At 39.3% G+C, this 27,187-nt stretch overlaps 2 protein-coding genes across 4 annotated transcripts in view; one reads left to right on the top strand and one right to left on the bottom strand.

Moving 5' to 3' along the window:
• Positions 1-13,989: 13,989 nt before the first annotated feature.
• Positions 13,990-20,842, top strand: LOC108671803 (mpv17-like protein). The gene is made up of 5 exons (XM_018159389.2): positions 13,990-14,322; positions 16,329-16,432; positions 16,624-16,736; positions 17,846-17,916; positions 18,646-20,842. The coding sequence occupies exons 1-5, from the start codon at positions 14,206-14,208 to the stop codon at positions 18,781-18,783; spliced, it is 543 nt and encodes a 180-aa protein (XP_018014878.1). The 5' UTR covers positions 13,990-14,205; the 3' UTR covers positions 18,784-20,842.
• Positions 20,843-22,035: 1,193 nt separating this feature from the next.
• LOC108671796 (F-box/LRR-repeat protein 2) overlaps positions 22,036-27,187 on the bottom strand; it is a 12,750-nt gene continuing 7,598 nt past the window's right edge. For all 3 annotated transcript variants that reach the window (XM_047883747.1, XM_018159379.2, XM_047883746.1), the window contains one exon: positions 22,036-24,913. The gene's annotated coding sequence lies outside the window, so the exon portion shown is untranslated. The remainder of the gene's footprint in view (positions 24,914-27,187) is intronic.

The raw sequence follows: 27,187 nt of genomic DNA, 5'->3' as shown, positions 1-27,187 counted from the left end.
AATCGCAGCACATGGTAAAGGATCTTTGTGGAGTGCTGGTAAAAACATAAGTCATAAGTAGGAATCGCAGCACATGTTAAAGGATGTTTGCGGAGTGCTGGTAAAAAACATAAGTCATAAGTAGGAATCGCAGCACATGGTAAAGGATGTTTGTGGAGCGCTGGTAAAAAACATAAGTCATAAGTAGGAATTTAAAGGATCTTTGTGGAGCGCTGGTAAAAAAAAACATAAGTCATAAGTAGGAATCGCAGCACATGTTAGAGGATCTTTGTGGAGCGCTGGTAAAAAACATAAGTCATAAGTAGGAATCGCAGCACATGGTAAAGGATGTTTGTGGAGCGCTGGTAAAAAAACATAAGTCATTAGTAGGAATCGCAGCACATGTTAAAGGATGTTTGTGGATTGGTAAAAAACATAAGTCATAAGTAGGAATCGCAGCACAAGTTAAAGGATGTTTCAAGAGCGAGAACGAAAATATAAATATTGAATTAACTTTAACCCACAAATATGACGAAAAAATTATGCATAAAAAGTAAATTAATGATACAGCGTAGGGATACAAATGAAATTCTGCCCGTCTAGAATTTTTTAGACTTAGACAATTTTGAACTAATATGAAGAATTTTATTTTGTCACGATTCAAAATAACTGCTTCAGAATTATAAAATACTGGTCACTTTTTTGTGCGCAAGCTTCAGCGCATACCTCGTCTATTCAACAGGAGGCACCGATTGGATTTGATCAATTTATACAATAATTTAATTTGTGATTATTGATTACATTTATTTATTTATTTAACGCTTTTTTAATTTTTAATTATTTAAATAAATTTCATTTAATTTTAACTAATTTAACGCTTTTTTAATTAACAACGAAGCATATAGTGTTTTTAAAACAAATTACTGCAAGAACATGACACTAAAAATAAATTTGTGCTCATCACATGGACAAGGGCTGGGGTCAAGCTACCAGGAAGTCGCCAGCAAGGGACTAGATAGCGACAAAGCTGGGGAAGGAAGCGCCAGATGGGCGCTCGTTGCAGCAGCCCGGAAGAGCGAGCATCCTTGTTCATCCAGAGCTTAACGTGTTTCCCTCACGACATCATAATGACTTAGCTTTCGCTCCACCCACTCAGCCTTGTCGTGTAATGAAGCACAACCATCAGGCATGCATAATTCATATAAAGCTCAGGGATCAATCCGGTCTTAAATTAGGAGCCAGATGATATAAAATGTAATAATTGATGCATCCAGCGTCTGTTGTTTGCGAGGTTGAAGATTAAGAATGCAGTGGAATTGGTTCACTCTGTCTGAGGCTGGGGCATGTGTCGGAACTGTAGGCGTCGTCGTACGCCAAGTCAAAAGTTCGATACGACTGATCCAATTGCGAGGACAGGTGTTGCGAGGACAGGTGTTGCGAGGGCAGGTGTTGCGAGGGCAGGTGTTGCGAGTACAGGTGTTAAGAGTACAGGTGTTAAGAGTACAGGTGTTAAGAGTACAGGTGTTAAGAGTACAGGTGTTAAGAGTACAGGTGTTGGCAAGACAGGTGGCACAATCCTTCCGGCAAGGTAGCAGCTCTGCCAGACGCGCTCTCACGACACACCAGCGCCCGTGAAGCCTCATGACGCTCTACCCACAACAGCTTCCAGTCACACATGCTTTTAACATACTTTAATGTTTAAGCTTCAACACGCAACGATACAACGTAACGAATTAACGCACGGTTGAAAAGTTTGTGAGAACAAATACTATACTATATACTATACAAATACTATAGTATACTATATACTATACAAATGTGTGAGACACATTTGTATAGTATAGTTACAATCATGGTGCAATCCTGATGACGTTGAATGACGCGAATAAGAGGAATGGTACAACTGTTTGTTGTAACATTTCTATATTATTTGCATAAAACAAATTGCGTAGGGTTATAATTTGATTTTAATCGATAAGGATTCATATTTTTTGGTCATCTCATCAACACCATTTGTGCATATTTTATGAAAAGTGTTTCATTCTTCCGAAAAATTACAATTATTTTTTGTTACAATCATCATTTTTTGTTCACATATGTCGGATTTTTTAAATATTTGAACAGAAGAATTATTCATTTGAACAGCTGATGTGCGAAACATGACATAAGAAGTTCTCAAAGATCACTCCACCACGATTACCTCAAACGATGCCATAATTCCTAAGATACCACGCTACAGGCTACCACATATTGGATAAGAACATTAACACATGCTTACCCCAAACTAGAAATAAATCAACCCATGCTGCATATCACCTCATATTGAATGTAAATATGTCGCATATATTGAGAACAAATAATAATCATTCCTTCTTCAGCACAACTGGTGTACCTTAATAAGAAGGAATGCAAATATCGTAAACGAAAATACAACTCCGTAATTAAACTAACCAATACTTCTACGTTATATTGTCGCAGTTTAATTGCCGCATGGAGCAATAGAATTAACTCCGTAATAAAAAAATCTTCTGGGTACCAATTTTTGAAAGGATTACTTTCCATTTTAGTTTCAGAAATCACTGATGCCCCAAAATTGCTAGGGGAAGAACATGAATTACGAAGGCGAGAGGTGCACAGAAGGGCGCCTGACGTGAAGGTCGCCAACGCGGAACACTGGCGACCTCCGCGCCAAGAAGATAATGGCGGCCATTTTCGAAAGTCATTGGAAATTCATCATCAACAAACATGAAGCTTTTGGATATCAGAAAACGATCGACGAAGAGGTCAATATTCGGACAGGGGTATAATTAGGATGAAGTTATACCAAGGACGCAAGAAACACATATACTAATTTACTTTAAATGGACACTTCATGTAGAATGCAAAAAGGACGGTAAGTTAATTTATTCCTGTTTGGATTAGTTTTTCGTATATTTTAAACGTGGATCTTTCTAAACAGAGGTTCATCAGCATTAAACATTATTTAGCGCAGTGGGTGAGTACATGTAGACGAACAATTAATGCATAATAGCGTCATCATACAAGTGGCAGTGCGGCGTAATCGAAGCTTCTGATAGAAGGAAAGCACCGCATGCAGTAAATCATCACCAAACATCTCAGAGTTTCAAACAGTACAAGCAGAAAATGCAGACCGCAGCAAAAGCAGCGGCGTTCAGTGCAGAGGTCAAGGTCCAGCTGAACGTATAGTGGGCAGTAGAAGCTACATCGCATGATCCAGCCATATTGCATAGTCCAGCTACATCGCATGGTCCAGCTATACATCACATGGTCAAGCTACATCGCAAGGTCAAGCTACACCGCATGGTCCAGCTATATCACACATAGTTTAGCGACCTACATCACATATTTCAGCTTTACATCACATGGTCAAGCTACATCGCATTGTCAAGCTACATCACATGATCAAGCTACATCGCATGGTCAAGCTACATCACATGATCAAGCTACATCGCATGGTCCAGCTACATCGCATGGTCTAGAGCATCAGCCTCAACAATGCCATGGACTTTCAAATACAAGTCAACTTTACTTGACAGCGATTCGAGTGATATTTGCTCAAGTTTTCGGCTGCAAAGTATGAGTTGTTCACAAATTTATAATGATTAAAGCCCTCAAACTTGCATATTTTTTACCAAAGCTGGTACGGCAGAGCCGTTCAGGCAAGACATACATTAGTTATTACTCAGCATGTCGAGCAGAATAATTGAGCAGAGTCAGCATGTAGCACATGGAGCGGTATTTTTATCAGCATATTGAGCAGAGTCAGCATGCAGCACATGGAGCGGTCTCTTTTATCAGCATATCGAGCAGAATTAAACAGAATCAGCATGCAGCACACGGAGAGATATTTTTATCAGCATATTGAGCAGAATTATGAGCAGAGTCAGCACGCTTCTTGCCTCCCGTCTCAGCGTCCAGCATGAGAAGGTCAAGGGCGTCGACACAGAGACCATCTGGCCACACAGCTGTGCCTCCAGCTGTGTGGTGTGATCTGTGTGGCTCTTGTGTGGTGTGACCTGTGTGATCTGTGTGGTGTGATCTGTGTGACTCTTGTGTGGTGTAATTTGTATGATCTGTGTGACTCTTGTGTGGAGTGATCTGTGTGACTCTTGTGTGGAGTGATTTGTGTGATCTGTCACTCATCTGTGTGGTGTGATCTGCGTGACTCTTGTGTGGAGTGATTTGTGTAGCTCTTGTGTGGTGTGATCTGTGTGGCTCTTGTGTGGAGTGATCTGTGTGACTCGTGTGTGGTGTGATCTGTGTGACTCGTGTGTGGTGTGATCTGTGTGGTGTGTTCTGTGTGGCTCTTGTGTGGTGTGTTCTGTGTGGCTCTTGTGTGGTGTGATCTGTGTGGCTCTTGTGTGGTGTGATCTGTGTGGCTCTTGTGTGGTGTGTTCTGTGTGGCTCTCGTGTGGAGTATTCTGTGTGGTTTTGTGTGGAGTGTTCTGTGTCGTTTTGTGTGAAGTGTTCTGTGTGGCTCTTGTGTGGAGTGTTCTGTGTGGTTTTGTGTGGAGTGTTCTGTGTGGCTCTTGAGTGGAGTGTTCTGTGTGGCTCTTGTGTGGTGTTCTGTGTGGCTCTTGTGTGGTGTGTTCTGCGTGGTGCTTGTATGAAATATGTGGCTTATGTGGCAAGAGAACCTTACATATATCAGATTGTTGCTGCAGTTGAGAGTGTGTTGCATATGAGATATGTTGCATTACATTGAATTATAAGTAAAATTAAAGTATTCTCGGATGTTTGCCCCAAAAAAACGAATTGCAATGAAGAAATCCTCACTAGATTTGAAATGAAATATCGGGCACTTATGGCTTAGAACATAATTGGATCATTCGAGCTCTACAACACAATATAATCGAGCTTACGTCGCGTGCCATCCTCGACCAGTGGAGGTCTTGTCACTGATGTGACTAGCTGACCAGGCAGGCATGGCTCATTATGCTTTATATATTTAAAATCAATTGTTATCAGCGCAGGTAATGCTAGATGTAGTAATTTGAGTCAATTTTGTGCTGTTTTTGTTGCTGATGTCTTACAAGATAATTAGAAAAAAATAACTCAGTACTCACTGCAGTGAGTGATAGAGAGCGCATTTTCTCGTCGACGAAAACGTGAAATCACGGACAGTCAGACGGACGGACAGACGGACATGACGAGCACAATAGGGAATTTTTTCCATGAATGAGAAAATGCGCTAGAAATTATAAAACTTATAATGGAACACGAGAAATGTGTTCAAACTTATTCTTTTTGAAAAATTTCGCGAAAACAATTTTTTGCAGGGAATGATGTGTTTCATTCTTAAAATTTCAGCTTGTTCAAACGTTCAACGACGAACTGACCTGAAAATTCGCAGCTATGAAAATTTTTTTATGTTTTCTGTATTGATAACCGGCGGTGGCGCGATAGTTCAGAAATCTTACTAATCATATTTGCATGATTGACACAGAGAGACATGCTGGCGTCATCATGCAATGAAGACATGAGCAGCAAAGTACATCACACGCACCACACAAGCAACAAAGTACATCACACGCACCACACAAGCAGCAAAGTTCATCACACGCACCACACAAGCAGCAAGTACATCACACACGTATCACACAACTAACATTCAGAAATTCCTTGCCCCGTACGAAACAAACCTTTGTGTAGTTGCATTAAGTGCGGAAATTTAGGAAGTGCGTCAAGTTTAATGATTTCTGAGAGAGAAAACAATGCAGGGTGGAAACTCTCCGGCGCAATGGAAACTTGACGATTTCGAAAAATATATAATGCAAAATTGATTCATGATATATATTCATTCTTTATTGCATTTTAAAAAGTTGCAATGATAAAAGGTTTATAGCAACACTTGGCGCTGTGTTGCTTAGAGTGAGGTAAATATAGTAATTTCGGTATATAATTAGAATAATAGGTATTAAAAATTTCATATATATTTTATTTTCTCCGTTGTTTACCTTGCATATTTCCAAATGTAATCGATTGAAGTATTAGTTCTATTTGTAGTGCGCTTTGTGAAGATTAAGAAATAAAGTACAGGTCATGTTGTCTAGGTTCTCTAAGATTTGTGCATACAAGAGAGCAAAAGAACCCTTCTAATTATTGTAATTTTGTTAAAATAGCACGATTCGTGTTTTATGAAAAAACAAGTCAGAGAGAGCGGAGTGATTGGTCACCAAGCAACAACAGGCAAACCATTTGTTAGTTGAAATACTCTTTACTAGTCTAAGCTTTTATAGGCTGGGTCAATTCTTCGCCTTAAAAACATGCATGTTTGAATAAAAATAAAATAAAATTCCCATCAATCGTCATCAAAGATTTGTTCCATCAGAAGCAACACGTTACGTAGTAAAACAAGGCCGCATCGGCTTGGCTGAGGTCACACAACGAGGTTATGCATCGTCTCTCTCCCCTCGTGATCGGTATCATGACCGAGGACTCGGACAAACGAAGCATCAATTACGGAACAATGCAACGAGATAACGCGCTCAGGCGCTGAGCTAGTCCTAGTAGTGTGCTACCGCGGTCTGACTAGTACTATAGTTAGTCCTATGCCACCTCATATGGTCTCCGTTCATAGTAGTGTGTTACCGCGGTTTGACTAGTACTATAGTTCTGTCTCTTATACACATCTAGATGTGTATAAGAGACAGAGTAACTACCACTCGAGCAGAGGTAACAAGTAACTACCACTCGAGCAGAAGTAACAAGTAATTACCACTAGAGCAGAGGTAACTAGTAACTACCACTCGAGCAGAAGTAACAAGTAACTACCACTAGAGCAGAGGTAACTAGTAACTACCACTCGAGTAGAGGTAACTAGTAACTACCACTCGAGCAGAGGTAACTAGTAACTACCACTCGAGCAGAGGTAACTAGTAACTACCACTCGAGCAGGTTGACGTGCCCAGCGAGCAAGGTATGCCCATTTTTGGTCGAGGAGGCCCAAAATATTAACGACTTTTTCTCCTTGCATTTAAGCTTCCTTTTTCCGTAGAACAACTTACTTCTTATTATTTCACTTAACCTAGTATAACTTGATAGCTCAACCACACGAATTTTGAGAAAAAATAATCGATATGACGCAACATTAACAAGAGCTGGACACCTTGAGCAGCTGACAACACCCATCACACGGCACAGTCAGATCGTCACTGACTCTCATGAGATGAGGCAACCCGCAGGCTGAACGAATCCCTGGCAAAACTTGTCTGCTGGCCCTGGAGGGCAGGTGGACAGCAGCTGGCTGCAAGTGACTGTGCTCAGGGAATGGCTCAAGAATTTATGAGCTATAAATTGCATTTCTAGGAAATATACTAGCAAAAAATTTGCATCGAATGAAGGAGCCATGACAAGAAGTGATGAAAGGATTATTTTAGGCAACAAGAATACTGTCAGCGCTTGATTTTGTTTTGTTTTAATAAATGGACAAATAAAACTGATGGCTTGCCACAACTTCATCGGGAGAAGCAAACATGCGTGTTAAGTACATTGCTGTCTAATGAAAATAAGCAGAGGTGGGCAGTAGCGCGCTACATGTAGCGGCCGCTACTAGCGGCCGCTACATTTTCAGTAGCGGTAGCGGTAGCGGCTCTACATTTAAGGCAATGTAGCGGTAGCGGTAGCGCCCGCTACATATTTAAGTAGCGATACTAGGTTTTGCCGCTACAGCGCTACCGCTACATTTATAGATAAAGCCTTTAGATTTTACTTAAGGGGACCGGCTACCCTCCAACAAAACTTTTTTGTTTACAGACGGATCGTTTTGAAACTTGGTACACATATGTAAAACAGAAATCTAAGACCTTTCTGCTCATGTAAATTTAAAAAAATGAAAGAAAACGTGGAATTAATAGAAAACGGTAAATAGGCTGGGGTACTCTAAAAAAGTTTATAACTTTTGTAAATCACATGCTACAATGTCGAGACACATATCATTCGATTTGTAACAACAATATCTAGCGACTGTAGAACCCCGATTTTTTATTTTCCTCATCGTTTTTTTCGGGTTCTTCCCATTTTCACATTTTTACCCCCCACCTTCCTCCCCCTCCCATATATAAGTCAAACCATGCACATATTAAAAAAAAGCTTCTAGAGTCGCTAGGTATTTTTTTACAAATCGAATGGTATGTCTCTCATTGCCGTAGCTTGAAAACTGTTGGAGGTATGATTTTTTTAAGATGGCGTTTTTTGGATTTTTTAATTGTTCATGGGAGCCAAATAAAGTAAAATTCATTGAAAACAGAAGAATATGCCCAAAAAGTCTTGATATTGTAGCCCAAGCTTTCCCATTGCCAATTATTTGCATTCAAGGTACCAGCACGCGTCTTTAGACCTATTTATGTTCAATTTAATGTGAATAATAGGCTATAAATGGTACTTTTTATATATAAATATATATATAAATATTCATTTTACATAACTTTACAACTGCATTACGCAAAAACTATTGCATGAACATCCATGGTAGTAGCTTTGTTAAACGTGTCTTGTTTGTAGCTTTCAAACGATTGCAAACACTTTGTAATTAACCTAAATAATGACATATAAATACCATTTATTTGTAAATAATGATATAAAATGATCATTTTATAAAAGTTCAAGACTGCATTGCACAAAAAAGTATTGCATGTACATCTATGGTTTGTTGAACGCGTCTCGTTTGTAGCTTTCAAACGAGTGAAAACACTTTGTAATTAATGAGAGTAATGATCTATATATAAAGATTTAATTCAAATAAATCTTTGTACATATTGTTAAAAAATGTTCATATATATATTTTTTTAATTGACTTACGCAAAAATTATAGCACGCACAGACATGCGGCAAACTGCGTTAGACGCGCCTTTTCAGCAGCTACAAAATGAGTCAAGAAAACGGTAAAGCCAAAATTTCCGATTTTTAGGGTAGCCGGTCCCCTTAATAATATTAAATATTATTTAAAAACCAGCATGATACATACATAATATAAATTACAGAATAAAACTGTACGAAAGATTTCGGTGTAATGTTGTCAACCTCAACCTGTTACTAGAGTCAACATATTAGCTGTTACTTGTTAAGTTGTTACCAGTTACCACTTACAGGTATTTTTTCATCTTTCAGTTAGCTCACAGTTACTTTTACACAGTAATTTTTATGTTTCACCTTCCCTACATGGATGTCTACTTTAATCTACCAATCTCAAAAATAATCCACATATATATACAAAAAAAGACTGATTTTCATATGTATATTTGGATAATTTCTTAGATTGGTAGATTAAAGTTCACATCCATGTAGGGAAGGTAAAACATAAAAATAACTAACTTTTATTTACTGTATCTAACCCGTACTAGTTCGGTTAGGTTAATTGCAATAAAGTTACATTGATATGTTTTAAAAATGTTTTATTATCATTAAATGTTAATGAGTAAATCCCAATAGCAGAACAATAAATATTTAGAGATTTCCAATAATTTTGGCCATTGTAGCGGCTAATGTAGCGCGCTACATTTTACTGTAGCGGTAGCGGTAGCGCCCGTTACAATCTAGTGGATGTAGCGGTAGCGGTAGCGCCCGCTACATTTAGAGCATGTAGCGGTAGCGGTAGCGCCCGCTACATTTAGAGCATGTAGCGGTAGCGGTAGCGCCCGCTACATTTAGAGCATGTAGCGGTAGCGGTAGCGCCCGCTACATTTAGAGCATGTAGCGGTAGCGGTAGCGCCCGCTACATTTAGAGCATGTAGCGGTAGCGGTAGCGCCCGCTACATTTAGAGCATGTAGCGGTAGCGGTAGCGCCGCTACATTTCCAAGTAGCGCTGCCCAGCTCTGAAAATAAGATCCAGCTTCTTGTAGCCAATAACACTCAAAATTTTATAACAGAAAAGATAATGTAAAATGTCAAAGATTTCTCGGCCCATTTTCGGAAAATTCAAAGTCTTCTTTGACTGAGCAGCTGAAAAATTTGTAGCTCAAGGATAACCTGAGGATTGGCTTCCCTAACTTCATAGCTATTCCTCTATAAATATAAGATACGCCTCGATAAAACAGACAGGATTCAACATTTTCTTATGTGTACAGGTGGAACAGACAGGTGTTTTTTGGCTTGTGTTTACTTCGTTTCAAATTAAATGGTATTCAAACATTTATGGGCATTTACATGATTTACTCTACTCTCAATACTATGCGCTCTGAATTTGAGCTTGTACGCAATACGTTTTCACTTAATGGGTTTCTGTCGAAATTGGTATATACTTAAATTAAGAAATTTTGTCTAAGCAATATTCTGAGGTTGTTCCCAACGTGACGATAGGAATGCTGTTTATTGTTCATTTCCTTACTTTGGTCCCGCTTCTGAGTCTATGGCTAAAGAGTTGAAAGGTTTGTTCTCTAAATACCTCCCAAATGTAAATCGTCATGTATTGCTGGTAAATAATTTTAAAATCAGTTCTTTTTTCAGGTATAAAGATACACTCCCTGTTCCTATGCGATCGTCCCTAGTTTATCAATATAGTTGTGCGCTATGCGCATCTGCCTATGTCGGTATGGCATCTCGCAACTTTTATACTAGGGTGGCGGAGCACAAGGGAAGGAGTTTTAGAACAGGAAGCCTGCTTCCGCATCCCCCTCATTCAGCAGTACGCGTTCATGCCGAGCAGTGCAACGTGCCGGTGTCCGATAGTGATTTTTCGAATTTTAGCCTCCATTTATAATTTTAGCCTCCCTTTATAATAATTTAGAGTCCCTTTATATTTTTAAAGGAAAACCTAGTTTAAATGCCGCCAACAGTTCATATCCCCTCGAAATTTTAAATAGATAAGTTTTTCTGCTCATATTTACTTCATTCTTATTTGTTTTCATTTGACGATTTATGCTTCAGTGTGAATTTATTTGCTAATTGTTTGTATCTGCGTTCTAGGTTTTAACTAATGATGGAGCTGGACTCCGTAACGTTTTCCTTAATAAGAAATGGTGAATTTTCTGGCTATTTTATTTGCATTTACATTCTTGATAAACTTGCGATTTAAACAGTCAAGTGATCTTAATACTTGTAACAGACAGGATTCAGCATTTTCTCATGTGTACGTCAGTGACGTACACATAACCGGTACGTACTGCATATACGTATACGCTTATAACTAAAGAAGTTCTTACCTTGTATAAAGATTAAGTATCTTGATCGGATGATCACTAATGAATTTACGTTACCAACGTGGCCTGTAACGACGACTGAACACGTGTAGAACATGCGCAATTGCGCATTTTCCAGCCAAACATGTCTGAACATAATGAGAGGAAATACAACTTGACTTGATAATTTTCGTTACTTTTGCAACAGGAAGTAGACAGTAAAGTTCAATCAATGCTCCTCAGAATTGGTCTTGATATATCAGGACTAATTCCACGAGACGCCAGTACCGGGTGCCGGCGATGCTACGAATTCTTGTAATGGGTCCACCATTGCACGCATGAACTGCATTATCTCGTAGGTACGGAATTGAAAAACATTATGTCCACTTATCAAGGTAAATACATGACGGTTATCAATGAGTGGATGTCTATATTCCTATGCGTTACAATTCATACAAGTCGGTTAGGCAACAAGCAAGTGTATGAGATGCATTTTTTCGTGTATGTTAAATTTCAAATGGTTTTCTTTGGTTACGAATAGCTTTTTTTGGTTACAAGCAGCCACACAAACAAATGAATGGGCTATTGGCACAACATTTAGTATCTAATGCCAGGCTTCTGCACCACTATTCTGTCCCCGTAAAACTCACGCTCAGTCGCTTGCGCCATTCACCCCCTTAGCCTGCCCCCCTAACCTTCTTCCCCACCCCCAGCCACACCCTTGCCTTGGGAGGGGCAGCGGTGACCTGCCGGCACGGTTGAACTGTCTGCTCGGAAAGCTATTTTTTTTGCCACTTAATTTTCACACAATTTAATCAGCATTTTTAAACAATCATAAAAAATGTGCGTCTCGCACACCAACTCCTCAGCGGATTGGGAATCGTATTATTTCACTTGTATTTTTATTTTTTTAATTATCACAGTGATCACCCTTAATAAGCAGGGAATTCCCTACCAGAATTGCATGGAGCTGGCGATGCGATAAAGAAATTATCGCTACAACCGAAGAATAACAGCTGGCGTCTCACGAAATAGTCCAGTTGGCACAGACCTTGCTTTCATTATTAACAAGCATGTCGAGCCGAGAAAGCTAGTAATTTCTTACCTGCATCATGTGGATATACTTCGTACTGTATGAGCATAGTGAAGCAAGTGCTTGAATATTAAACACGGAAACGTTCGAAATCCAGTTCTATGTATGTCCGGAAATCGAGAAAGTAAAGCAATGTTTAGTGACAGGGACATTCTGAAGGGAAGGGGCGACGTACGAACGCACTCGTTGTTGCCGTTTGACCAGCAGTGATCTCAGGGTTTGGTGCAGTCCGCAAGTAGGCGCGCCGCGCTCCCTGGCAGTGTAGCGGCAGGTGTCGCCAGATGAGGTTTGAGTGCGCGTGCGGGTCCAGATCTATAGGATGTGTTTTAGATCTTAATGTCCTTCGTTGCTTCTAAGCCAATATTTTTGTTTTAATTTCAACACTGTAAAAATATTACTTATTTTAAGATTTCTCTGAAGATCGAATCATTCATGACACTGTGAAATGCGGTGTATTTTATCCTCTCTATACTATAGTGTGTAGAGTTACGCATCATCACGATTGTCGGATTGACAATGAATAATAATTAATATAATATAATGACGGTAGTACTGTTTTACATGTGAACTGCATAAACGGGTTATTTTCACAATTTTTGCCCATATATCCTAGATCGGGTGCAGATAACTATAACTTGAAATTTTGTCAATTAAATGTATGAAATTTAGACGTTTACGGAATTATATTGAATGTACTTTGCATTTTTCTAATTTTTGCTGAATTACCAACTGCAAATTAAAATAGTCGCTAAGAGGCCCAATATCATGATATGTTATTAGGGAGGCAGAGTCCGAGTCAAACGTAGAAACACTAAACGAAGAAACACTCATAGACTCATGAATTGCTAACATTTATGTGTTCATTAGTGAAAATCTAAATAAGGAGAACTAATTTTTTCTATGTAAATGTACTCATTCAAAATATATTTGACGACAATCTTCATAGATGGAATACGTTGATCGAGGTTAGGATTCCATGTCACGTCCCGACTTGTGGGGACTGAGGAAGGCAAACTATGCCCTGGCATGCCTCTGCCAGGAGGTCGAGGCTTGAGTTTGAATAACTTCTAAAACTGATCACTCGTCCTTAAATCTTTAAAAAACGATATTTCTCTCTCTCAAAATGATGAATTCTATTACTAGAGGTTGATGAAACGACATTTTCTGCTGCCAGAACCGCGAAATGATCATTGTCATTGCAAAGTTTCATATGTGCAAGCGAAATTAACAACACGTGAGGTTTCGCTACGACGTTGTGTTATTATAGGAAGCTCAGACTGTCATGTAGTTCTAATCTTGGTTAGTGAATAAATAAATATATGATAATTCATCATTGACTTATAATGTGAATTGTTAATCCTGTAGTGAAGGGTTAATCCTGTCACCATTCACTTCTAATGATTATAATATTGTTTAGGTTGCTTGCCATATTTTTGCTTTTAAATTTTCGGTACAAAACGGAAGAGATATTTATAATATCACTTTATGTTGATACTCTTAAAAAATTAATAGTTGTTGAATATTAGATGTTACAATTTAAATCTATTTTCGGAATTGAAGCTGCTGGATTAGCATCAATTTTAGCACATTTACGGATACAATGCGGAAATGAACAACACTAGGAGCTGTTACGGTTCATCTAGTCAAGAAGTGACTGCAGTTACAGCTCGAACTTACCCATATATAACGCGTCCAATTGGCTTTAAAAGCATCTTCAATTTAGATTGTTAGTTTGCATAGAATATTAATCCGTAAATGTATCACTTTACTGTCCAATGAACTATGAATTTTATATTTTCAGATTAGGTATAATATTAGAAGTATTTTCCCGGCATTTTTAGGGGCTTCTTCTATGTTCCCAATTGTGCGTGTTGACCATGGGAACACAGTGCGGTTATTTTAACATTTAACTACAAGCGTAAGAAAATTTCAGATGTGATTTTGAGGAGATTTTACCTCGAGTTTGTGATATCGGTGTCTCTTGAAGACTAATCAAGATGCAGGCACTGGTGGGAGCTTTGAAGAAACAACCAGTGATCACCAACACCATTGTTTACGGGACACTCTACGTCGCTGCTGAGTTCGGGCAGCAAATGTTCAGGAGGTATACATCGGTGAGAATCCTCGAATATAGAACAACACTAGATGTGTTTTGTGTTGTATTATTTATATATTTTTCTCTTATTATTACTTGACCAGCTGGTATGAATACATCGAGGAGCTATGTAAGTATTAGAGGGTGAATGACGGCCAACTCATCCATACACTTGCACCTGGAGTGGTAAGGTAAGGTGCATGAGCGGCATCGAGGAGCTATGTGATTGCGGTGGCATCAACTGATAGGTCTGTGACCTTGAGGTTCATCACAGCAAGTGTGATGACCCTGTGCCGAGGCTCAAATCATTTCTGTTGCTGGTGTTGGGATCAAGGCTATTGCGTTGTGTTGTGCTGCCAGGCTATTGCGTTGTTGTGTTGTGCTGCCAGGCTATTGCGTTGTTGTGTTGTGCTGCCAGGCTATTGCGTTGTTGTGTTGTGCTGCCAGGCTATTGAGTTGTTGTGCTGGGTTGCCAGGCTATTGCGTTGTTGTGTTGTGTTGCCAGGCTATTGCGTTGTAGTGTTGTGTTGCCAGGCTATTGCGTTGTGTTGGGTTGCCAGATGTACTAATCCGTTACTATGCACCAGGCGCGTGTCACGCTGGACTAGAGCTGTTATCACACCAGCCCCGTGTACCTGCGAAGTCATCGTGTGCGACATGACCATAGAGAGTGAAGCGAGGTTATCGTCTGTGAATACTTCAAACATCTATCGAAAGGGAGGAGAATCATCACTGAATTTCTCTTTGTCAGTACGGCGGCCTTGAACTGCATATAGTTACCGTGATCCGGTCACAATCATCGTTTCTTTCAGTTCAGTGGCATGGCAGATACCGTGCTACGGTAACAACCATCGTTTTTTTCAGTTCAGTTGTGTGGCACCTACCGTGATTCAGTCACAATCATCGTTACTTTCAGTTCAGTGGTATGGCAGCTACCGTGCTACAGTCACAATCATCGTTTCTTTTAGTTTAGTTCTGTGGCAAGTCCACTTTCTCTTTCAGTGTCGAAAAAGAAAAGGATAAAAAATAATCAGTTCGAATTTCTAGTGAGTTATTTGCTATCTTTTATGATATTGCCTTTTAAAACTTGGACAGACAGCTGCTGGTTAGTATCGTACTGATTAGCAGCCCTGTTGTGATAAGCGATCTGCTTTAGGACTTATCGGTAATAAGCCTGTAATGCTCGCATCTCGACCAGCTTACTGGTCGCAGCTGCCTAACTTCAGAAATTATATCACTTCGCAATTATAATAATTTTATTTGTATCCTTTATTTGTTATTACTGATTGAAGATTGTTGATGATGGCGGTTATTATCTGCAGAATTTGTTTCCATATTTAACTTTATAACACAACTTTACTTATTATAATTAGACATTATTTTAGTTTCGTGTTGACAGATGACATGTTAAATGATAGAATGTAGCTAGTCATCGTATTGTTATAGAATATTATATATTGTAAGATAGAATATTTTTTGCCGAGATGAAAGCCGGGCTGTAAGATTGTTGTGAATTTTTTTCATTTTTATAGGCCTATAAAGATATTAGGCGAAATATTATCTTTTCTCAAAAATGTGCAAAAAATATCTTACATTGGTGGTTATTCGGGACAATTATTGAAATTAGGCACTGCTTTCAATTTAAGCATTGAAGCTCAGAGGTGTCTCGCAAATCAAAATAAAATTAATACTGTACATTCCTTTTAATCGTTCGAGATGGGAAAATGCGAATTTGGAAGCAATATTTACGAGTCCATAAAGAGGGTATATACAAAAGCTCATACAAAAATACAAGGCTTAGGAGAGAGTAGGCTTTTTCCTTTTAGTTGCGTGGCTGCGGCCACATTGTCAGGCGAAATTTGTTCGACAAATATTTTCGGACTCTAGATGAAGTAATATTCAAAGTAAGATCACTGTCACTGTAAACATACTAAAATCAAATAATTATATTATCGAGGCTGAAGTAAAATGTATACGGTAATAGCTTGTTTGCATTAGAAGCCTAATCTCTCAATGATGTTCCAGGAGCCGCCCGAGCCAGGAGCCGACTACCCTCCCGTAGACACGGGCTCTCTGGCGAGGTTTGGGGTGATGGGCACCTGCGTCCTGCCACACACCCTCTACCACGCGTTAGTTGACTGCCTCTTATAGCTTTACATCTACTATGCTCTTTGTATAGAATTATATTGCTTTTGTATCTGATACCAGACGTGTATTGCTGCCGTTGCAGGTACAAGTATCTGATACCAGACGTGTATTGCTGCCGTGGCAGGTACAGGTATCTAGTGACCAGACGTGTACGGTATTGTTGCCGTTGCAGGTACAAGTATCTGGACGCACGGTTCCCCGGCAACAGCGGCCCCATGGCCATCCGCAAGCTGGCTATCGACGCACTCGTCATCACACCCATCAACCTGACGCTCTTCTATGTCGGTGAGCTGCTCTCAGAGTGCTATGTGCTCTAAAAGAAAAGTTCTGTGCTGTCAAAGAGTAGCTATGTGCTGTCAAAGAGTAGCTCTGTGCTGTCAAAGAGTAGCTCTGTGCTGTCAAAGAGTAGCTCTGTGCTGTCAAAGAGTAGCTCTGTGCTCTCAAAGTATAGCTCTGTGCTCTCAAAGAGTAGCTATGTGCTCTCAAAGAGTAGCTGCGTGCTCTCAAAGAATAGCTAAGTGCTCTCAAAGAGTAGCTATGTGCTCTCAAAGAGTAGCTGCGGGCTCTCAAAGAATAGCTAAGTGCTCTCAAAGAGTAGCTGCGGGCTCTCAAAGAATAGCTAAGTGCTCTCAGAGATCAGTTACTTGTTTTCAAAGAATACCTAGACGGGTGTGAAAAATTTCAAATTGTTGTCTCATTTACAGGAAGAATCAAGGTTAACAAATTTAGTGAAGGAACCTCTTAGGAAGCAGCCCATAATGCCCGAGGTCTCGGCTCTCTACACGGGCCTTGATCTGTCATTTTCCCCTTGATTTGCACTGCTTTTAAGCACAATTTTTCCTTAGCTGTGAAGATCCAGTTTTTGGAACTTATTCAGTCAAAATTGTGCTGAATTATTTACGTTACCACCAAGCCGACTACAAGCTTCAAACAAAATAATTCAGAGTGACAAGCGTCTAGGTCGATTCATAATCCATTCACGAAATATAAATGAGAATTTGATGAACTAGCATGAAAATGGACAGCATGTAGAGTGACGCATGAACCTCAAGAAAGATTGTAGTTCGACTGTCCCACGATAGTAGTGCAACTAAAGCTTAAGTAATATGCATGACTAGGAAGTCTAGTAGCCATTTCAAACTATCGTTAGTCTTGAAAAGATGCGGTCAAATGACACGATTTTAGATCTTCTGTGAACAAGGCACGAAAATTACAAGAATCAGGCCTACACTTCAGTGCCGACATCACCATGTTATGTTATGTTATGTTATGTTATGTAATGTTATGTTATGTAATGTTATGTTATGTAATGTTATGTTATGTTATGTTATGTTATGTTATATTATGACACATGTCATCTTGTCTGCTCAGTGCTCATGCCGATTCGTTTGCAGGAATGAGCGCTATGGAACGCAAGGACGATCTCCTGGCCGAGTGGAGAGCCAAACTCATCCCAACGTTCATTGTAGGTGCTAGTATACTAAGTTCTTTAGCTCTGGCTTGCTCGTATACTAAGCTCGTGATGATGTGTGAGTGCTTTCTCGTGTACTAAGTTCTTCAGCTTAATGAGTGCTTGCCTCTATACTAAATTCTTCAGCTTAATGAGTGCGTACTTTCATAATAAGTTCTTCAGCTTAGCGAGTGCATGTTTTTAAAGTAAGCTCTTCAGTTTAGGAAGTGTTTGCTCGTGTACTAAGTTCTCCAGCTTAGGGAGTGCGCGCCCCTATACTAAGTTCTTCAGCTTAGGGAGTGCGTGTCTTTATACTAAGTTCTTCGGTTTAGGGAGTGCTTGCCCCTATGCTAAGTTCTTCGTCTACGAAATGCTTGGTACGCTGATAAAGCTTGGTACGCTAATATTTAAAGCAATCGTAAAAGAGAGGTCGGCTGTTCAGTCAGTTTAGATTTTCGATTGTGCTAAAAAATCAGTCAAAAATACTCAATAGTTTGTTAATTGAGTTGACGAATTAAAGATCATGTCGAAAGCTTAACAGTTAAGACATGCGCGTTTTTAAATAAAAATGATCTCTTTCTATTTACCCCACGCGTGAAGTAAAGTTTATTCTTTGATTTATCAGTATTGAAGAAACTGAAATTCGTACTTAAACTTACTTTTCTGTTATGTTTTGTCGAAAAAATAACTGTCAGTCATCAATTTTTAAAATATATTTTCTACAGTACTTTTTTTTAATTTCAGACGGCGAGCTGTTTTTGGGTACCAGCGAACTTTGTGAACTTCAAGCTGCTGCCGCCACACGTGCGCGTGGTGTTCGTGGGAGGCTGCCAAATCATCTGGGTGTCCATCCTCTGCTGGTTCAAGAAGCAGGAGTTCTGAGTAATTCATCTTCCCGTCCGTGTATATCGAATATCTTAGTTTACTCACACACAACTCGATGGTACAGTCAAGCCTGGACATTCATAATCTCAATTTTGAGTGCAGTCTCATAACCTTAATTATGAGTGTAGTTTCACAATCTCAATTAGAGTACAGTCTCATAACTTCAATTTTTAGTGCAGTCTCATAACTTAAATTTTGAGTGCAGTCTCAAACCTCAATTTTGATTGGTCTCATAACTTCCATTTTGAGTACAGTCTCATAATCTCAATTTGGAGTGCAGTCTCCTAACTTCAATTTTGAGTGCAGTCTCATAACTTCCATTTTGAGTACAGTCTCATAACTTCCAACTTGAGTGCAGTTTCATAACTTTCATTTTGAGTGCAATCTCATAATCTCAATTTTGAGTGCAGTCTCCTAACTTCAATTTTGAGTGCAGTCTCATAACTTCCATTTTGAGTGCAGTCTCATAATCTCAATTTTGAGTGCAGTCTCCTAACTTCAATTTTGAGTGCAGTCTCATTCTCAATTTTGAGTAGTCTCATAACTTCAATTTTGAGTGCACTCTCATCTAAATTTTGAGTAGTCTCATAACTTCAATTTTGAGTGCACTCTCATCTAAATTTTGAGTAGTCTCATAACTTCAATTTTGAGTGCACTCTCATCTAAATTTTGAGTAGTCTCATAACTTCAATTTTGAGTGCACTCTCATCTAAATTTTGAGTAGTCTCATAACTTCAATTTTGAGTGCACTCTCATCTAAATTTTGAGTACAGTCTCAACTCGTGCAGGTGCGCGTTCAAGAAGTAACGTGTTCGTAGATATGCGCTTTGATACAGGGGCTACGATTATTGTTATAAGTTTTTATCATTTCATTTAAAAACTATCGTGTTAAACTACAAGCTATATGAGAAGATAATACCGTAAACTATTGAAAACATTCTGCATAAGTTGGAAACTCGTAGCTCGATGGCGAGAGAACCCATCTCATGTTGTGTGCCTTGAATGATGTCTACAATGTACGTAAAGTTGTTATAGTGAAGCGACATGAAGGCAACCCTTTTAACGAACATAAAGATAAATAAGATATAAAAGTAACAAGGTAATTTTGCAATCCTCGCTTGGTTGTCGTAAATCTGGCTTTAAAGTTTCCACCCGGCGATCATCACATTATCTATAGTTTGTGACAGTATAATACTTTTAAACGGTTAATCAAGCAAGCAGCAGTGTAAATTTAATTTTCTTAGAATGAAATTGGCAAGTTTTTAATTGCGAGAGAAGTTATGTAAGTTTGACGCACATTACTAATACATCGAAATGATAACAAGAATCAGGTTTCGAGAACACAACAGCCTACGTAAGAGCGGCGATACAATCGTTGACGAGATTTCGCTGCAGCGGTAATCCTAGAATCTTCATTCGTATTTATTTTGTTCTATTTTTCACGGACTTCTCGCTCATTACTGTTAGTAAATCATTTCGTGGAAATTTTCCTAGTGCAACTGCACCGTTGATTTTTTAGAGTAACGATGCAAACCTGTATGATTTTAATCATTTCGGAGGTGGATTTTGTAGAACCAAATGACCCAAAGACACGCAAACAAGAGGCTGCTGATTCAAAAGCCTATTTCTCGGATTGACAATTCTAATCCCACTTATCAGTAGGGCATTTGAACCACAAGCCGTAGACGTCAGAGCTGTGAGCCAACCGGTACATTTCCTTCTGTCCATGTTCTCGCTTCCCCGCACTTGAAGCAAAACAATCGTCAGTTATGGAAATATCAGGTTTAAAAACGGGATCCCTTGTGTAATCAAGCCACGATAAGTACAAGAATCGGCAACAGGCCATGGGCCTACTTCTTTGGTGCCGACACTTCTATTTTACTAAACAACGACTTTGGTTTTCCTCTCGTCACGCATGTTGTTAACAATGATGTTTAAGATCAGCAGTAGTGGAGTCGTGTTGTGTTCCACTTTTGTCTCCGTACCATTAAGTTAAGGTTTTTATAAGAATTGTTGCATTGTTGTTCAAATGAGATTACATGATAACAGTAACAAAGCATATTTTGAATTTCCAAGCAACCAGTTCAATTTTAAAATCAAATGATGGGTATTTTGTTTAAAAACTTTACACAGGAACATAATCTTCATGAATGAACACTAAAATAATCTGTAGGGTGTAAAAATGATAGTGATTTCAAGGTTGGTAGGTGTTGAAATGATTGCGTTTTCTACATTTTGTTGCCAAAAGCTCCTTATTTTTCAATCGTTCATAGTTCACAATAATCTAACGTCCTGCGATTGGTTATCCTGGTGTTCCTGAAGATCTTGAACTGATGATAATGGAGCTGGTCTCCGAAATGTTTTAAATATATTTAAAATACATGCATTCAATGGACGAGACGTCGGCTAGGAGAAAACGGCTGGTCTAGCGGTTGCAAGCATGCAAGCTCCAGACTGCTGTCTTCATCGATGAGCGCGCAGCAGTTCCAGGAATGTCGAGTACAGAGGCCGTACTAACAAAACTTGCATAAGTGTATGTAGCGGCCTAAATACACGTAGCGGAGCCGTACTAACAAAACTTGCACAAGTGTATGTAGCGGCCTAAGTACACGTAGCGGAGCCGTGCTAACAAATGTACACGTAGATGAGCCGTACTAACAAAACTTGCACAAGTGTATGTAGCGTCCTAAGTAAACGTAGCGGAGCCGTGCTAACAAAACTTGCACAAGCGTATGTAGCGGCCTAAGTAAACGTAGCGGCCGTTTACTCATCCAAGATTGGTGGGTTTGGCTTGCAGAGCCCGGCCTCTGTGATTGGCTAACGGCGTAGGGAAATCGTGTTTATTTCCTATAATTCGGCCCAGGAACAAGAAAATTTCAACCAGTATTAGCCGTGCCTACCGGAAGTGATTTACGAGGGTTTTCGTCTCGAACGACGATATAGATTAGTTCATCAAATGTGTTTTTCAAAAAGTTTCTAATTTTTGGTGAGTTCTGAAAGATTTCGTTTGGATGTATTCATTATTTAATGAAACATAAGCAGAAAACGTCCAACTATTTGATGAACAACCTGTATTCAAGATTCAGATTAAATCATGTTTCTTCACAGCAGAATCTTCGATGAGAGGCTTCAATATAAGTGCAAGAAGCAATGAAACTTTCAAGTTTGGCTGCATCACATATTGATACATTAAAAAGTATTAGAAGTTCGAGTATTGATGAATTAAATATTGAAGGGTAAAAAAAGTCCTTTATTCTTTCGAGTATCTTAAGAACCGTTGTTCGCTGGAGCTAGACAAAATAAATATATGCATTTATATACTTACACTACGCTATCATTCACACACAAATTAGTCACATAAAGTTGGTGAACGGGACAAGTCAAGAAATTCACGGCATAGAAATGGACAGTCGCTTGATTCATATTAACCAAGGATGTATGTACATGTTCAGCGAAGATCACGGCCAGTTCCGTAGAACATCCAAGCCAAATAACAAGGCAAGCACACCTCATGAGCCAGCAAAGTATAGCTTAAAATTTCACAATTATCTAGTGGAGCACTCAAGTATTAATGAAAAATCAAAAACCGAAGGCCAAAGACACCTAGTGATCACGCGGTAGAAGCAAGGCTTGAAAAAACTCATCCATCTTAAAAATGAGCGTCGAGAGCTCGACTAAAATAGTCTTCGGACGCAGCGAGAAGTAAATCATTTCTGGTTGACAAGAATAAGGATCGAGTTTTTCTTGACCATTGCGACACGTACATATTCCCATTCCTTGCGTATTTTAAACAGCAATACTCAGGAGTGCTAAGAGCGACCAGATATATGAATGAAAATATGATGTGTAGGCTTGCCAGCCTATAGCGCAGTTATACAAAGCTACGAGTTAAGCCGATCCTAAACTGCCGTTGTAGTCAAGAGGGCGCATGACATTCACGCGAGAGTTAGTGCACGAGTAACAATTAACACAGGCAGTAGCATTGCAGCGATTACAGTAACACGCAGCTATCCACTCATAATTAACTCATACGCCTACAATTAATAAAAGTAAATACGCTCCCTAACTTACGACTAAGGTGATAATGCAATCGTAAAAACACTATTACCTTCAGATTCAATTGGAAGATCGCTTGAGAATTCTAATGCGTGACAATTCCAGCAGCAATAGCTATTGAAAGAATAGAAACTATAGACGAAGTGAACGTGGAACAATTTTCTACAGGTGTAAATTTCACACAGACGTTCGCAGAGTTAGTACTTAATATGAAGTAAATAACAACGAGTATGACATATCTATTCCTAGACTGACAGAATTTAAACCTTCTAGAACACTTTAACGAAAGTAATATGCACCCCCAGAAAACGGTGAACGGTCTATCGAATATGTACGAAGGCAGATGCTCTGGCGTAGTCATCTATCCCAATGATGTTAATGATAACTTAGACGGAAGCGATATTGTATGCATATTTCCAGGAGATGACTATGAGGAACTACACATAACCAGGGGTGAACATTAACAAGGAATTCCACAATATCTGGCAAAATGTGAAGAAATGCATTTCTGTAAAATGTCAAAAGGTAGGAAGTTATAACATTGCTTCGTCATTACTTCTCTAATCAGCTCGTCGATAGCACAAGAACATCCTAACCTGAGTGAGCATCTAAAATAAAACACACATTTATTAATTAAACGTAAAGCTAATGGAAATACAATACTTATTACATAATAATAAAATGATAATGCCGTGAAAACCAAAGAGACAACGGAGCTGAATGACACAAAATTTTGCTCCGTGGACAAAGCATTAGAATGCGGAGAAAAGCTCGTAAGATCAGCAGTAGCTATAAGACGATGAAAAATTGGATGAAGTACGTGAGAGGTTGCCGCTGTACAACGAGTAAAGTCATTCGAGCCATGATACAGGGCACAAGCTATGCTTATTTTTTATTCATGCCTATAACTAAGGTAAAGCTCCACGTACATTTGCACGCACTACGCAATCAACTTCAATATTCCAGTGATCCCTACAAGGAGGCATGATAGAACAAGACTTGTATCTTAATACAAATTAAATGCAGAGCACTCTAGCAGCACAAGAAAAATTATAACCAAATAGATCACAGAAGAGTACAGACCAGAACACGGCAGACCATAGCATCGCCTAGGAGGGTGAGGCGAAACAACGACGCTCTGCACAGCGGCAGAGAGGAAGTGATTGTGAACTGCTAGACTATCTAATAGCGAGTGATAGTGAGGTGTGTCATGAACTGTGTAATGGTGAGTGATAGTGAAGCGAGACATGAACTGTGTAATGGTGAGTGATAGTGAGGCGAGTCATGAACTGTGTAATGGTGGGCGATAGTGGGACTGTACGTCATCGCTAGAACGAAAATTACATGTAAAGATCATATTGTCATTACAAATTGACAATAACGTGATTAATGTTCATTCCTCACGGGATGAAGATTCGTCTTATAAACAATGAATAAAACATGACAAGGTTACACAAATTAATAAAACAACCGACATAAGTAAGGATCGAAAACGCCGAGTCAGTCGTCGAGAGCACGAGCAGTTGGAAATACGGATTCGTATATCGGTAACGGCCATGATCTCTGCTACGACATCGCGAGAAACATACATGATGACGATACATGTAATGATTTAGGTAATAATACAATAAAACGTGCAAAACGAAGGCATCCATCACAAGCAGCGACGGAACGAAACTGGTAACCTAAAGTGATGAACTCGGGTCTTCAAGAACAGCGACAGCAGACAGTTTATGGATGGAAGTGTGCGGCAATGATGTCATGGCTATGCTGGTAGGATGCTATCAACAGCACACTGCTAGATCAACGTTCATCATCCTGATGTATGCGACACGTGCACGACATTCGATGTAGCAATAGTGATGCATGGCAATGAGCGAGAGTCGCCCGAGATTCAAGCAATTTATGCAAAGGTTTCGAGATTATTCAGATCGCGGATACGATGGCGGGCAAGTGATGCGGTGTGGTGACGCTTTGAGGACAAAAAGATGGTGAAGGGTCGTGATGCTGGCTGAGGACTGAGGCAGGGGCGGAGTTCGTCCCCCACAACCACGATGAGGTGCCCGAGAAACTGCGAGTAGTTGGCAAAATTAGATTTGGCGAAGAAGAGAAATGAAGCGGCGGGGCGTACGCACGTAATGACTGTTACTGAGTATACTTCACGCACAGTATATATTGTAATGTGTGTGTCGCAAAGGGTAAATTATGTGATGCATATATTTCCTAAAGTATGTATATACAACCCCTGGCAAAAATTATGGAATCACCGGCCTCGGAGGATGTTCATTCAGTTGTTTAACTTTGTAGAAAAAAGCAGATCACAGAAATGACACAAAACTAAAGTAATTTCAAATGGCAACTTTCTGGCTTTAAGAAACACTACCTATAAGAAATAAAAAAAAAATTGTGCAGTCGGTAACGGTTATTTTTTTAGACCAAGCAGAGGGAAAAAAATATGGAATCACTCAATTCTGAGGAAAAAATTATGGAATCACCCTGTAAATTTTCATCCCCAAAACTAACACCTGCATCAAATTAGATCTGCTCGTTAGTCTACATCTACAAAGGAGTGATCACACCTTGGAGAGCTGCTGCACTAAGTGGACTGACATGAATCATGGCTCCAAAACGAGAGATGTCAATTGAAACAAAGGAGAGGATTATCAAACTCTTAAAAGAGGGTAAATCATCGCGCAATGTTGCAAAAGATGTTGGTTGTTCACAGTCAGCTGTGTCTAAAATATGGACCAAATACAAACAACATGGGAAGGTTGTTAAAGGCAAACATACTGGTAGACCAAGGAAGACATCAGAGCGTCAAGACAGAAAACTTAAAGCAATATGTCTCAAAAACCGAAAATGCACAACAAAACAAATGAGGAACGAATGGGAGGAAACTGGAGTTAACGTCTGTGACCGAACTGTAAGAAACCGCCTAAAGGAAATGGGATTTACATACAGAAAAGCTAAATGAAAGCCATCATTAACATCAAAACAGAAAAAAAACAAGGTTAGGCTAAGGCTAAAAAAACAAGGGCTAAGGAAAAGCAATCGTGGACTGTGGATGACTGGATGAAAGTCATATTCAGTGATGAATCTCGAATCTGCATTGGGCAAGGTGATGATGCTGGAACTTTTGTTTGGTGCTGTTCCAACGAGATTTATAAAGATGACTGCCTTAAGAGAACATGCAAATTTCCACAGTCATTGACGATATGGGGCTGCATGTCAGGTAAAGGCACTGATGAGATGGCTGTCATTACATCTTCAATTAATGCACAAGTTTACATTGATATTATGGACACTTTTCTTATCCCATCAATTGAAATGTTTGGGTTTGATGAAATCATTTTTCAAGATGATAATGCATCTTGCCATAGAGCAAAAACTGTGAAAACATTCCTTGAAAAAGACACATAAGGTCAATGTCATAGCCTGCAAATAGTCCGGATCTTAATCCAATTGAAAATCTTCGGTGGAAGTTGAAGAAAATGGTCCATGACACGGCTCCAACCTGCAAAGCTGATCTGGCAACAGCAATCAGAGAAAGTTGGAGGCAGATTGATGAAGAGTACTGTTTGTCACTCATTAAGTCCATGCCTCAGAGACTACAAGCTGTTATAAAAGCCAGAGGTGATGCAACAAAATACTAGTGATGTGTTGGAGCGTTCTTTTGTTTTTCATGATTCCACAATTTTTTTCCTCAGAAATGAGTGATTCTATATTTTTTTTCCCTCTGTTTGGTCTAAAAAAATAACCGTTACCGACTGCACAATTTTTTTTCTTGATTTCTTATAGTGTTTCTTAGCCAGAAAGTTGCCATTTGAAATGACTTTAGTTTTGTGTCATGTCTGTGATCTGCTTTTTTTCTACCAAGTTAAACAACTGAATGAACATCCTCCGAGGCCGGTGATTCCATAATTTTTGCCAGGGGTTGTATATATACACATATAGTAATCTAATCGATATGTTACATACATCAATTCAAAACAAATGTGACATACAGTAATGTAATGCATAATTTACATTCAGCAATGAGGCTCCAAAACGCTTTCCTAATAATAACACAATATTAAAAGAAGAAACGCGTGAACTACTTATACTGTTATTATGTCAAACCAGAAAAATACTTACAGAAATAAAGCATCAAGATCAAGTTATCAATTTTATCCCGTGAGTGCCCGTGATCATCACCCAGTGTGTACCGTGATCATCACCCCGTGTGTACCGTGATCATCACCCCGTGTGCACCGAGATCATCACCCCGTGTGTACCGTGATCATCACCCCGTGTGTACCGTGATCATCACCCCGTGTGTACCGTGATCATCACCCCGTGTGTACCG

The sequence above is a fragment of the Hyalella azteca genome, unplaced genomic scaffold, assembly GCF_000764305.2.
Source record: "Hyalella azteca isolate HAZT.00-mixed unplaced genomic scaffold, Hazt_2.0.2 contig13563, whole genome shotgun sequence".
Taxonomy (NCBI): domain Eukaryota; kingdom Metazoa; phylum Arthropoda; class Malacostraca; order Amphipoda; family Hyalellidae; genus Hyalella; species Hyalella azteca.
The sequence above is the reverse complement of the archived record's forward strand: the minus strand, read 5'-3'. Positions and strand labels throughout refer to the sequence as shown.